We start from the raw sequence: 14889 nt of genomic DNA on the forward strand, positions 1-14889 counted from the left end.
GGGAAAGCTTAGGTTTGAAACTTCCTTCATGGTGAATTTGTGTTTTCTCTTGGCTGGCAAAGTTTTTAAGGTGCTGGCATTTAAAAGATTGCATAGCCGCAAAGTCAAAAGGGTTGCTGATGAAAGAAGGAAACCTAGATTGCACAAGGAGAGTGTCGCTGTCATTCTGGTAATGACTTAGCAAGAAAAAGAGCATTTTTGTCCTCTTATAAAATGAGAAACTGACCCTGGATGGAATTTATTTTAAGAATGTCTCAGGAATAGTAATTGCTTTTACATTTTCTGCCTCTCGACACTTCTTGCCTGTCCTTCACCCCACCCACCATTTAAAATATAAGATATTTTGCATTTATGTGTATCGGAAAACCATGTGTTTACATGTCCCATCCTGAAGTATATAAGGAGCCATCTGATAATACAAACTAAGATGAACATCAGTGAAGCTCTGGATAGATTTTTAAAGAGAAGTTGGTGGTGGCATTTCTTTCTTTTTTTCCTTTTTTCTTTCTTTAACTTACTGTAGCATCCTATTGATAGAAAATTTCTATACTTACAAAAATTGTTAGAGAATAAACTATTATCTGATGTTGCTAGGACTTGGCAGATCTCTAGTTCAAGAATAAGTAATGTTCCAAAGGTTAGTTTCCATATATATATACATATATATACAGATCCCTTTCTCTTAAGTATAGGGAAATTTTTACCATGGTCTACCTCTGCACAGTGAAAACCCTGGTGGGACCCATTTGGAAATTTTCATGATTGAAGAAAACATGCTGTTCCCTAGCAATTTGTAACTTAAGGATCTGAGTTAATCAACTTATTTGGGTTGGTTGGGTGCTCTTCTTTTGGGAGGTTGGGGACTTGAAGCAAAGGCCACAGATGTAGAAATCCAATGAGTTCCTGGGAGAAACTGGGATGGTGGGAAGAATGTATTTTTACTGTCAAACTAAAAACTCAAGGTTTTATGAAAAACCGTATTAGAATGAACAAGGGTCCTGTTGAAAACTGATTTCCAGTCATGAAAATAAATTCCTTTTTATGTTGTCCTGGTACTTGAAGGTAGACGTTTTAAGATGAATGCTGGTTAATAAATTGTGCTATTAATGTGGCACTGTTGTCACTGCCTCCTTTTAATGGGCTTGCTGATGAGAGTTTTCCTCTTCCTTAGGAAATACGCCAGCCAGAATATAAAGTGTGTTTTAATATCATCCTGTTAATATTTCGGGAATTTGTAACCAGCTGACTGTTCTCTTTATTGCTTTCCTTCCCCCCCCCCTTTTTTTTTAATGCAGGCAGAGATTGTCAAGAGGCTGAATGCGATCTGTGCACAAGTCATTCCCTTCCTGTCCCAAGAGGTAAGGCAGTTGGTTTGAGACACTGGGCTAGAAGGTGCCATTTTAGTGGTTTTGCAGAAAAGGGATTGTGGAACTGACTCTTCGGCCTTGTCAGTCTCTTGGTGTTTGTATGGCACATTTCTAAGATACAGTGTTCACATTCCGACTTCTACACCTTATTAACATTCAGTGGAGTATAACTGTGTTCATATAATGGAACATTTTCTAATGTGTGAAGCAAAATTCAATTGTTAAAATATTTTGCTGTCATTGGACGATGTAGTGTTGCTCAGAATTATGACTGTTTTTCATAATGGCATCTAATAAGGTGGATTGAAATATTGCCCAGAAGGGTTTGTTCTACACTTTTGTCGCTGGGCATTAAGAGTTGGCAGAAGACACATCCATAGAAAGTGCTTTACGTAGTAAACAAACTAATGTAACGTTTGGCTAGCTGCTTTAAAAAAGTTAACTTATTACCTGTTGAAGTCCTAACACTGTGCGTGCACTTGGAAAAAGATACGCAGGATGGACTCTGTGGACTCGGTGCTCTGGGTACCACAGACTTCGCGCATCGTCCGGGCCCGTGCCTGTCGTGTGGCTCACCTGCTGCTGCTTGCTCACCAGCGGTGGAAGCACACACTGTGCAGACGCACTCGTGTTGGAATGAGAAGGTGCATTTCTCGTGGATGGTGGCTTCCTTGTGGCTTCTACCCCTCTTTGTTTGCTCGCTTGCTTTTGGTAGTTACAAAGTTTAGGTGACAGTGCTCAAGAGATCATTTTTGCTTCTGGATTACTGAATCTGTCATTTGCTCAGGTAAGGTCTTCTGTGAGAAGGCAAGAAGCTAACTAATGGAGTATCTGTGTGTCTCAGCCACCGAGCTGTGTGTTGTGGGCTAGAAGGCACCGGGGCACTCTCCTCCTACCCTTGACTTCTTTAGCTGTGTTGTGGCCTTGCTTTCCAGGGGAGCTGTCCATCTGCCTGCCCACCAGTGGGCATGTGCTGATGTAAGCCTGCAGCGGTTATTTGAGCATGGGTGTGTGTTATAGATAATGGGAATTACTGTGTGAATTCTTATTTGGTTTGAACTGGGTTGGATCTCAGTAACCATGGGTACCTTTCATCAGATATATATCCCACGGAGGTGCTCATATTCACAAACCATGGACCTGAGTTAACATCCTGAATTCAAAGGTTCTTCTGGACCACAAACAACAATGGAGGAGTTGTCTTTCTCGCCCTTTAGCTGTGACCACAAAACCACTACCCACTATACCCCCATTTGCCTATCTCTGCTCCGGATTTGCTGTGACTAGATTGGGTGGAATGATGAGGGAGAGTTAAGAGGCCTGTTTGCATTTCTTCGGGAAGCTGGGCCACGCTTCGCCCAATCCAGACCAGTGTGTGTTTCTTCTTAGTTGAAGTAGCTCTGCTTTATGGAGATGGAGGATGGGAAGAATGTGTATATAACCCGCAGAGCTGTAACCATGCTGAGGTGTTCTACCCCAGGTGGAGGGAAGAGTTCGAACTGTCCCTGGGGTGGTATGAGACTTGAGGCCTTTGCAGGCATAGACCCCCTATCTATAATCAGTGGTATAGCTTATCCCCATGGCATTTTCCCAGGATCTGTGGGGTTATATGCAGAAGTGGAAGGAGGTCTTGGGGGTGTTGGTGGGGCTGATTTGCAAATAGGTTGTTTTCCCTCATGAGTTGTGTTGTTTGTGTGAGCAGGCCCAGTAGGAGGAGAATGTGTAATGGTAGTGGTGCCGAGCAAGACCGGACTGGAATGAATTGGCTAAGAAAGGAGTTGTACCCCACAGAGGAAAGCCGCGGGGAGACACTTGGGACTCCTTTTCTCTGCTTGAGGCTGGGAAGACAGCATCGTGATCTCACCACTTACTCTTTATTTCCCAGATTCTTTTGACATTTCTTGGTTGAAATCCTTGATTTGTGTGTAATGAATGACCTGTGTCATGGTTTTCTAAATCCTGATTCTGTGTGTATCTTTTCTTCTGCTAACGTTGGATTTAATTGGCTCTTCTTTTTTCAGTTTCTTAAGGTGTGTGTCTATTAATGTGTGGGCCACAGACATGTTTGTTCCTGTCCCACCCAGGCCTCTCTGATGTTTTGTGTCTGAACATTGCCCACCTCGTTTCATCTTCTGGGCATTCTGTGAGCATCAGACTCCTCTCTTCTGTCCTGAGGCCAGATGGACCGTAATCTGGAGGGAGGGGAGGAGGCAGGTTATTAGAGGAAGATGAATTCTATTTCCTGTCTCTTCAGAGGCATGGAAAATCACTCTTGCATGGCTGCGAGCGTCACTCGGTGCCAGGTCTGAAGGCTCTTAATCTGATCTTTTAACACCGGCTCTCTGTGTGACAGTCTCACTGCCAAAACGGCAGCTGCGGCATTAGAATTTATTTTAAAACGTTTTTATTTAAAAATGAAATGATTGTATTTAGAAAAAAGAAAAACATTCCCTGAAGACTAGTACATATAAGGTACAGGACAGTGGTTAGAGGAATTTTTTTTTGGAATTTGACAGGAACGAGAGGTAAATTCACATACTTTTAGAAGCCCGTTGTTAATTTAGCCCCCATGCTCATTAATGTACCTGCTTAATACTGCTTGTGGTTAGTATACCACATTTTCTAAAATTTAAAAAATACACGTATAATACTGAATGACAACTATTAAATAAATATAGTTTTAAGTGCCACACTTTTTTGGGAAATAAGTTGTGTAATTGTAGTTCAGAAGTACTTAAAGTATGTCTGTGTATTGCAGGAAACAATCACAGGAAAAATATTTTCCTGGTAGATTTCACGAAAACATTTTTTAGAATTATAGCCAATATATATTTTAATGATGTGCTTGTTGCACTCATATATGACTACTTCCGAAGTCCCAGGCATTAGACAAAGATAATTTGTCATTAAAAGTGAGTATCACACATAGTTCTTCTTCTTCTTCTTCTTCCTCTTTTTTTTTTTTTTTTTTTAAGGGGGGAGTTGAGGCACGCAAATGGGAGGGGGAGGAGCAGAGGGAGAGAGAGAATCTTAAGCAGGCTCCACGCTCTGTGCGGTGCCTGACGCAGGACTTGATCTCGCGACCCTGAGATCATGACCTGAGCTGAAATCAATAGGGGGGATGCTTAACTGACTGAGTGACCCCGGCATCCCTCACATACGGTTCTAAAAATTTTATAGGATCCCTAATACCAGAATTTAAAGAAGCCTCATGAGTGAGTCCTCACCTGTCTGAAGCTGTTTTTTTTTTTTCCTCCCACTTTGGGCTTTTAGGAATGGGTAAGACTGATCTATATTCTTTTGCCCTCAAGTTTCTCCTTTAAAAGGCAAATCTCAACGTAGTAAGTGGGAAGTTCTTCTCTCTCCTGCTTTGGGTCTCCTTTGCAGGAGAGGAGCTATAAATAATCAACTCCCCGTTGGCAGTTCCTTAAGCAAGAGATGCCAGAATGATGACAGTTGGATCTGGGTCGAGTCCTGGCCTCTCTGTTACAAATTACATGGCTTACCGTAGCCAAGTAAAGCTGGGTGACCTTTTTAGCAAGTGGTTCACCTCTGTAAGCCTCAGTCTCCTCATCTGTACATGAGGCTAGTTGCAGCATGCGATGCATACTTGGGATTACATGCGTGCCGTGTGGCGCACGGTGAGCCCCTCCTGATGTTGGGTCGTGGCAGTGCCTGCTGCGGCAGTCGGAGCAAAGCTCTGAGTTTCCTTTTTGAGAAGACCTGGAACCAGCCCTCCCTCCCCTTTTTACTCATTGCCTTTGAAAGAATGAATTGCTTATCTTCCTCTCCTATGTCCTTATAGAGGACAAAAACGTAAATTAAAACTCAAATCAGGGCTGTGAACTAGCTAAAAATCTCGGTGAGGCATATTTGGTAGCCCCAACGGTGATTCTCTTCTAGCTCCAAAAATTAATTTTCCAGTTTAGCAACCACCTGTCTCTCCGCAACCAGCAAGCAAATACCCAGACGGTGACAGCCCTTCAAGGTGTTCAATCTATAGAGCTGACCTCCGAAGGAGCAGCAGTTTGGGATGTGGTCTGTATTTTGCCCACCGAAGCTATCTAGACAAACAAACTTCTCAATCCAGTTGGGGACTGGATCTTTTCCAAATATCTGTTTGCTTAGCTGAAATTAGTTTTGTTTTTACACGTAGTGTATGAATGGACTCTCTTTTTTCATCAGGGATTTCAGGATATATCTTGTAGACCCTTAGACCTTACGGGGCCTCAGCAAAATTGAAGGATGCTACTAAGTACTGACTTGTCTCCTGTGCCCCCCACCCCCCCCAACCCCTGTTTCTTGTTTCTTGAGTTACTTAAGTGGAGGCAGAACTGCTTTATGGTTGCTGGGGGAGCCCTGTGGACTCATCCTCTCAGAGCCGAGGGGGCGTGATGGCAGAACCCCCAGCTTTGAGGCCTGGGCTTACCAGTCAGCAGCTGTTTCTTCCTTGTATGTGAAAATATTGATTTCATAGGAAATTTAAATCATTCTTTTGATCACATTTAATAATAGTCCTCTGGTCATTAGAAATTTTAGGGTGTAAAAGGGAAATTAAAAGTGAAATTTTTAAGCCTTTTATTTTTATTCTTGTATTTACCTAGGGAAAAGAGAGTATTCCAACTTGAATGTGGTGCACATTCAATTTTAACTCAAAACTTGGTTTTTATTAACCTGTTAGCCTATCTAATGAGTAGAACCAAATAGTATTTTCCTCTAGAATTCTGCAGATTGTTTGGGTGCTTTCCGTTGCATTTAAATAGTAGAAAATAGTACACAAGTACATAATGGTGGTAATACGTGTTTATGTAAATTCTCCAATTCCAATAGCAAGAACAGCTATGATACCTGACTTTCTATTTTTGACATGCCATAAATTTGGTCCTTTTCATTTGATGGAAAACAAACCCCTTCTATGATATGAGGTATGAGTGTATCTCAGATGCTGTTTTTTTTGGTACCTGGGTTAATATGGTACTGAATTGCTCTGAACTACATTTTGCATGTATAGAATAATTATAAAATGGAAGTTGAAAAATGTGATCAGTCACTTTCATATTGTGCCTCAGGGAGGAAATGAACAAGATACAGTGGTTACATGCCCTGGTGGCAGTGTTCTCGCCTCATAATGGCACCCGGTTACCTCGTCTTACTGCTTGTTAACTTTGTAAGGAACCAGTGGCTTGTGATAACATGGTTTGATGGAGGTGAGCTTGGCTGAAATCACCAGAGATCCCCTGATAAGTATGCGATGACACCCACAAGACCATCTTCAGATATCGTTCATTAAATGCCAGCAACCTTCACAGGACGCATCTGCGTTCCAGTCGGGGCCGTTCTGTCAGTGCTGGTAATATGTTACGACAGTGCCGTATATCCAAGGAATGTCCTGAAATGACTAATACACCTAGACTGGGGCTTTAATGGATTTTGTCCCGTTTTCGGATTCTCACACTGGACAGCCTTTCATTTAAAGTCTGTTTTTTTCCTCACAATACTGAATGAGGCATCAAGGATCATAATCCTGTCCCGTGTTCCTCAGTTTGGCCAATTGACTTGTTCTGTGTGACTGTGCATTTTAGTGACAGTTGCATTTTTGGTGAGATCCTTATAGTGGCATTATGGCCTGCTTACCCTCAGCAAGTAAATGATTCTCAGGAGGGAGAACTTCTCTGCAGGTTTCAGTGTAGGCCTCCTTTCAGAGGCAGTGTTTGCCAACCCTTACCTATATGTGTCGAAAAAATTAAGGTGCTTTTGAGAAAGCTACTCATTTCTTTGACTTTCAGTTAGGTGATGATTGGATTATAACTGGAGCTAAGCTTTAAAATACTTTAAGTAGAGCTTATAATGTCTAATACGGAAGCCATAGCCATGTGTGGCTATTTAGATTTAAATTAAAATTAATCAAAGTTAAGTAAGGTTACAAATTAAGTTTCCCAGTCACATTAGCCTCATTTCAGGTGCTCAGTATCCACATATATGTGGCTAGTGGCCACCAGATTATCAGCACAGATTTAGAACGTTTCCAACATCGTAGAAAGTTCTGTTGGAGAGCAGAGACTTGAGAGCTTATTGGACAGGTCAGGCAAGAATGCTCTGTCCTCAGGTGGGTGAGAGCAGAGAAGGTGAGGCTAAATGATCAGTAGGAAAAAGCCTTGTGCAGCACTTCCCAAGCCTTAGTCCCAAGTTTCACAGCTAAAATTTTTTAGAAAACCCTGCTTAGAGAAGACCTGCCATTTACCAGGTATTAGCCAAATTAAACCCGGTGGGGTTTTTTTGTTTTAAGTAATACCTGATTTCTTGTGGGACTGACATTTCTTGGGACACCATTAGGAAGGGCTGATTTGAATTTAAAACTTCTTTGGGGCCAGTACACTTGGTAGAGTTGCTGAAAAAGGCCGAGTCGGATTTTAGCCTGACTTACTGGGCATGTAAGTGAAAGTGACACTTTCACTCAGATTTGACCTGCTTACCCATCCCTGGAGTATTCTGTCTTGTCACCTAGAACACAACCGAGGAGTGGCCAGAGGATGAGTGGCCTAAAGCCAGTGGCCTGGGGATATTTAACCTGGAATAGAGAAAGTGAAAACAACCATTAGGCCATTTTCATGTACTTGAAGTGCACTCCAGTGGAGGAGACGGTAGAGGCAAAACTGGGTCCAGTGGGAAGAAGTTAGGAGAGTTAGATTTCGAATCAATACTAGATAGAGTCCATTATCCCCACATAGAAAACGCTTGTGCATGAGCTGGTGATTTCCCTTCCAGAGGATCTGATCAAGCAGAGAGTGACAGACTACTTGGTATGGTGTGACAGAGGAAACTCATCTGTTGGATATAGTAATGGCTTTTGGCCTGTGCTTGATAGTATACAATGCCACCCTTCTGGTCCGCTCAGCCAGGGCAGCATTTAGAAATCTGTAGGCTTTTGGAAAGGTGGAGAGTCTTTTGTTGGTCAGTTTGTTGTTACGGTGCTGGGGGCACCACTGCCATCTGGGTCTCATGATTTCTAAGGCCTTTACTAGTTCTGAGTGAGTGGCTTTTTATGTCCATGTGGCTAATGAGTCCTGTGAGCAGGAAGGGCGTTCGGTCCAAGTTCAAGCAAGTTTATCTTTTACCCTAGAGTATTGCGTTAGCCTCTCCCTCCTATCTTGATCCACCTCCCTGTCGTCCAGCTTCCTTACTATTCTTTACTATCCCAGCTCTATCTTACTAAAATGCAAAACTGATAACACTCAGCTGCTTTAACATTTTTAACAAAAGATGTCTTCCCCGGGGGCGCCTGGGTGGTGTAGTCGGTTAAGTATCTGACTCTTGGTTTCTGCTCAGGTCATGATCTCAGGGTTGTGAGATTGAACCCCACGTTAGGCTCTGCACTCAGCATGGAGTCCGCTTGAGATTCTCTCTCCCTCTGCTCCTCCTGCTCATTCTCTCTCTTTCTCTCTCTCAAATAAATAAACAAATAAATATATCTGTCTTTTAAAAAAATGTCTTATCGGCGCCTGGGTGGCTCAGTTGGTTGGGCGACTGCCTTCGGCTCAGGTCATGATCCCGGAGTCCTGGGATCGAGTCCCACATTGGGCTCCCGGCTCGGCGGGGAGCCTGCTTCTCCCTCTGACCCTATCCTCTCTCATGCTGTTTCTCTCTCTCTCTCAAATAAATAAATAAATAAAATCTTTTTAAAAAAATAAATAAATAAATGTCTTATCAGGATAAAGTCTAAGTTTTCCACATGTCATGCAAGGCCTGCCAGTGTTTGGCCTCCTCCTGCCTTGACAGATTTCACTTCCGCTAGTACGTGGTTCTAGAGAGCATGCCCGGGCCATACCCATGTGACTTCAGGCGCTTGCCTTTGTTGTTCTTTTTGTGAATATTTCTTCCATTTTAAAGTTTGCATGTGTGTTTTGCCATGCCTGAGAAGGCTTTCAGTCCCACCTTGCTTCGTCTCTCCTAACTTTTCCCCTTACCCTGTTCTTCTCCTGCAGCCATCCACGTTCGTTCTTTTCCTTGACAGCTCCTTTCTCCTCCAGGGACCTTGCCCAAGCTCTTCTCTCTGCCTGGGATTCTTCTCTCCTTGTTTCATCCACAGAACTCTTGCACATCCTTCATGTCCCAGTTGTTGGGTCAGCCTCCACAGGGAATCTTCCTTCAGCCCTAAGATTCCATTAGGTATTTCCCCAATAAGTGATTGCGCAGGGTGCCTGGGTGGCTCAGTCATTAAGCGTCTGCCTTCGGCTCAGGTCATGATCCTGGGGTCCTGGGATCGAGCCCCACATCGGGCTCCCTGCTTGGTGGAAGCCTGCTTCTCCCTCTCGCACTCCCCATGCTTGTCTTCCCTCGCTGTGTCTCTCTCTGTCAAATAAATAAAATCTTAAAAAAAAAAAAAAAAAAAGGTAAGTGATTGCATAGCATCCTGTAATTTTCTTCATGGAAATTATCCTTCAGTTGTGATATTACCGAGGCTCGTGAGTGTTATTCATTCACCGAGTGTCTTGTTCATGACTCTAGTCTCAGTGCCCGCCACAGTTGCCTGGCGCACAGTAGGTTCTTAATAAATAATTGAATGAATGAATAAGAAAACAAAGCCTTTCCTGATGCTCCAGGAAGTATGCTGGGCATTCCTTCCTATAACCTCCCTTAGTATTATTTTATGTCCTGCTTTCCTGTATAGTGTAAGATGCTCTATGTCTGGGTGTTCTTTGAGGAGTAGTGGGGCCATTATTCCAAGTGCTTACTTTTTCTTGTCACATGTCAGGAACATTAATGTTGTTCATTATAAAAATCCTATTTCATTTTACACCGCTGCCTTTACCCACTTACCTCTTTACTTACCCTTATCAATAAGGGAGGTAAGGGAGGGGGTGAGTATTAAAAAAAATTCTAAGTTGTAGCAGTTTTTTCTTGTTTTTATTGGAAGTACTACATCTGTTGCCATGCCCTAAAGTATTGGCATGGCAGGTATGGTCATTGTCATCTCTTCCCCAAAACATACATTAAATACCTGTTATACATGTATTAGTGGTTTGTTAAGGTCTGTTTCTCAGCAGGCTTTGTTGGACTTATGACTTCTATTGTTTCAGTCTCTTTCTTGTTGAAAAAATTATTCTTAAGACTTTTCCTGGGCGCCTGGGTGGCTCAGTTGATTAAGCGACTGCCTTCGGCTCAGGTCATGATCCTGGAGTCCCGGGATCGAGTCCCGCATCGGGCTCCCTGCTCCACGGGGAGTCTGCTTCTCCCTCTGCCCTTCCCCCCTCTCATGCTCTCTCTCTAATAAATAAAATAAATAAATCTTTAAAAAAAAAAAAAGACTTTTCCTGAAAAATGCAAAAAATAATTTTATGAAAGTTAAGTAGGAAAGTGATTTAATGTATAGAATTTCATTTTAGTGCCTCCATCCATGCTTGTATTCCTTAAATCACAATATTTGAGATATAACTTAGACATCATAAAATCCATTTGTTTTAAGTGTGTAATTTAGTGATTTTTAGTAAATTTACAGAGTTGTACAACCATAATCACATTATAGGTTTTGTTTTTTTTTTTTAAGGATTTCTTTTTTAAAATTATAAATCACAGTATTTTAAAGAATAAATTATTGGGCTTCCCCCGCTTCCAAGTCCCGGTTAGGGGCCCCCTCTCTCACCTTAGGCTTATTGATACATTCTTAGTAGCATTTTATTTAGTGGTGCTGGTAGAAAAAGTTCAATCCGGAGCCCCTATGTGAGGGAGCAGCTTGAGCACTAAGAGGCCATAGGACTGTTGCTTTCTGCAGATTGACTGGGGCTAGAGTGGCTGTCACCACTTGTGGTGAGGTGGCAGAGGGGAGAAGCAGGAAGTGGGAGGGGAAATGAGATGCAGGGTGGAATGGGAGGAGAGGAACAGATGGGGAAGGGGAAGAAAAGGGGAAGAGATGGCAGACGTAATGGGAAAACCATCAGGGTTCTGAGGAGATGTGAAAAACTTGCTGTGTTTTCTGAGTCAGAGAGCTTATTTCTTAAAATTAAAAATGGAAAAAACATTCTACCTTTGGGTCAGTTTATGAGGATTTTGGGCTTCTTCATCGAGTGTTCATTTTTTTTCTTTAGTGATCGTTTGCCCCTTCTTTCCTGAGGTGCGCTTCTTACAGTGTTACTAACGTGGCTGAGTGAGCAGTGGCAGGGTGTTTCTGGTGCTTTCAGAGCACACTGGGAGGAGGCATTCTTTGCCTTAGGGAGCTTCTGTTCAAAAGGTCCTTAAGCCAGCAGATGATTCACGGTTGTAAGCAGAATTAGGGAAGTAAAATCCTGAACTCCAGGTAGAGTGCAGATGTGGTTATTAGCCCGTGGCCACTGCCATGAGAGGAAATGAAGGAGCTGAATCATGACTTCCATTGTCATTTTAGCTTTTTAGCAAGAGTTTCTATAGGAACATCAGATGTCAGTGTTCTGGTTCACTGCTGTGTTTCTGTTTTTCTCAGTAAACGCGCTTGATTTTAATGCTGAGTCAGAAAGATAACCCCACTGCCCTAAGGCGTCTTTGCCCCCGTCTTGGCAGTTGGAGTCCAGGTTATGAAGCAAGAGTTGAACAATCTTCATGGTAGAAAGGCCCCTAATAGCTGTATTTTCTGCATGTCTGTCTTACGGAACTGTTCTTTGAATGTGTAATATAAAGTAGAGGATATTACACTAATATGGAAATATTTCAGTAATATACAGAAATTGGACACAGTAAGAACTTAAAAAGGCTTTTGTTGAATGGATGCATGAGTGGAGTGAGTGATAGTTTGGATGGGTGTTTGTGTGGTCCTTTGGCTTTCAGTTTCTTGAAGTTTTGAGCAGCCGTTGTTGTATGTTGGAGAGTAAAAGGTGGAAAATCCATTACCATTTTCTATCCATGTACTCACTTTGAGTATTAGAAAAATCCCAGAGTCGTCCTACATGTTGTCTTTTTCTCTGTTGTCTGAGTACTGCCATTTTTCACTACTCTGACAATTAGATTGCTTTAAATCTAAACATGAACTCTGTGCTTGTAGGTTAACATACTGGTTAGGGTAGCTTCGAGGAAAAACTGCTGTTACCGGTCACTTTATTGAGCATGCGTCTCTGTTCTTCTACTAGTGTCTTTATAAATCTTTAGGACTTTTACTTTCTTCAAACAGAGAAGGAAATGAGTTATTTCACTTTGGGAAATATTTTATTAAAGAGTAAGAGAATGGGTGGAGACATCTAGAAAGACTTTCGGGGCACCTGGGTGGCTCAGTCCCTTAAGCTTCTGCCTTCAGCTCAGGTCAGGGTCTCATGGTCCTGGTTAGGGTTAGGGTTATTAGCCCAGCCGGGAGTCTGCGTCTCCCTCTGCCCCTTCCCCCTCTGCTCGTGCACGTGTGCACACGCTCTCTCAAATAAAATCTTAAAAAAAAAAAAAAAAAACTGGGTTTGTTTCTTAGGCCCTTGTTTTGAAACTCTTACAATTAAGAGAAAAATCAACGATATCTAGTTTAATGTTCAGAGTTTATTAAAAGCTCAAGATGCAGTGATCTGTTTGACATTTTTCTTTCCATTAGATTAATAGGCAAAAAATACACATTTCTATTAGGAAATCAAGGGTGAAAACACCACATGTGGGTAACTAAAGCAGTTTTCTTTTCCACACTCCACACGCCCCTTCTAACCCTACACAGCTGGGAGGTGGAAATATTGGTCACCCTAGTTGATCGCAGGAACTGGGTATTTTTGAGAGTTTGGAAATGTAATACGAGGTAGCTCAAGGGGAATTTCATATATATAATCGATGGCTTAGCTTTTTGTGTGTATTAAGCAATATGCTAGCTAAGCTTCGTATTCACTTCAAATCAGTGGAGAGAAAGTTAGTTATATTTCTCAACCAGGATCAGTCAAAAGATTCTTCCTAGCCACACAGAGGAGTGCCTGTCTCATAGAACAGTCTTTTTGGCTCTTCATTCATTAAACCTAGTTGAAAAAAGTCCAGAGGAGACAGACCTATTTTAGACCAAATTCGAGAATGTAGATACTAGAGTGTTCAAGTGTATTTAGTTGAGAATAATATGTATATTTGGGGGGGTACTTGTGGACACACAAGTGTATGTCCAGAAGTGGGTGAGTGCCCCCTTGCAGAGACTTCTGTGCTACTTCATTTTTTTAATATTACACAAATTACCGATACTCCGTTCTTGCTCATTCTCTTTAGAACTGAATTCTGGATAGAGGGAGGGATTTTCCTATACTATCCGTCCTAGTTTTTCCAGAAGAAAAATAAATGAAACTTGTAGGTTTTAGTCTTCTGTTGCACGGAGAAGAAACACCTGAAGTCCTTAGACTTTACTGCTAGTGAAAGTTGTACATTTTTAATCTCTTTTAAATATGCAGCCCTTCATGACAGGAATTAAAACATGAACACTTTACACATTTTCAGAAGACAGTAAATGTTTAATTTTAAATGGCCTTCTAGTGCTTACTGTAACAACTACCAGGAGAAATTTTAAAAGTAAATACTTCCAGGAAATATTTTTCAGAATTTTTATGTAGATGGCAGAGAAAAGGGGGTACAAAGAAAGCAGGTGGGGGATGGGTTGTGTTGTCGTGTTTGTTAGTATTAGTGGAAGATGCTGGGCCACAGTGCACCACTGACATCAAAGTAAAATTTAAGCTGCTTCTACCAGTTGTAGGGGAGCGTCCTTCGTGGGGGTACAGTTGGTTGCCCATTTACTTCTCTGCAGTAGAGACCCAAGTGTACCCTAGACATTTAGTCAGCCACCACCGGGGGCTTTTATTTGAAATATGGAGACCCCTAAATCCTGTTTTGCATGTAATTGAAGTTAGAGGACATGTTAGGAAAAGCTGTTCTTGACTGACTAGAAAGCAAATAATTGTATTCTGTTTCTGATCTTCATTTATAGCACCAGCAACAAGTGGTGCAGGCTGTGGAACGGGCCAAGCAGGTGACCATGGCCGAACTGAACGCCATCATTGGGGTACGTGGCCTTTCCATTTTAGCTCTGATCTTAGTGTGTGTCATCCGCTCGCTTGCTCTCTCTTTTTAAATTTTGTTCCATCAAAAGGGCAAAAGGCAATAGAGGACCACAAAGTGAAATTCAGCATTTTGCCTTCTGTCTCATGTGAAATTGGATGGCTTCCTCAGAAACTTTGGATCACATTCTCACCAATTCCAGTTGACATGTTCCCAGAAATTCTCTCCTAAGGGGATTAGACAGTTGTTTTTCATAATATTTCTTTCCTTTGCAATCAGCTCCCGTTGCTGGCCTAGGCCTGAAAAGAAAGATGGAGATTGCGCTGATGGTAAAATGACCTGATTTCTTTGATCTTTCCGCAAATATAGAGTACCTTCATACTGTTTTTGGTGAAATGTACATTTTTTTTTGTATCTCCCAGCTACTCTTCCTCCTTTGTGATGAGTGTTCTTAAGGGCTAATGTCCATTTGTAGTTGGAATACTAGATGAAAGATGTACCTTTTGGCAAAGTCAGTGACCCAATTAGGAAATTCTTCCTGGTGATGGTAGCGTTAATGTTG

The 14889-nt window shown here is 42.0% G+C and overlaps 1 protein-coding gene across 18 annotated transcripts in view; it reads left to right on the forward strand.

Moving 5' to 3' along the window:
• The window catches only part of LOC110579734 (TLE family member 4, transcriptional corepressor), a 143072-nt gene that overhangs the window by 34214 nt on the left and 93969 nt on the right, over window positions 1-14889 (forward strand). For 8 of the 18 annotated variants that reach the window (XM_044920679.1, XM_044920678.1, XM_021689389.2 and 5 more), the window contains 2 exons: window positions 1296-1358; window positions 14257-14331. In XM_044920679.1, coding sequence (XP_044776614.1) covers window positions 1296-1358; window positions 14257-14331 — 138 coding nt within the window. Of the gene's footprint in view, window positions 1-1295; window positions 1359-14256; window positions 14336-14889 lie in introns of all 18 variants that reach the window. The other 10 variants (XM_021689391.2, XM_044920684.1, XM_044920688.1 and 7 more) reach the window with 3 other exon arrangements.

This window comes from Neomonachus schauinslandi, chromosome 13, assembly GCF_002201575.2.
Source record: "Neomonachus schauinslandi chromosome 13, ASM220157v2, whole genome shotgun sequence".
In the NCBI taxonomy this organism is placed as follows: Eukaryota; Metazoa; Chordata; class Mammalia; order Carnivora; family Phocidae; genus Neomonachus; species Neomonachus schauinslandi.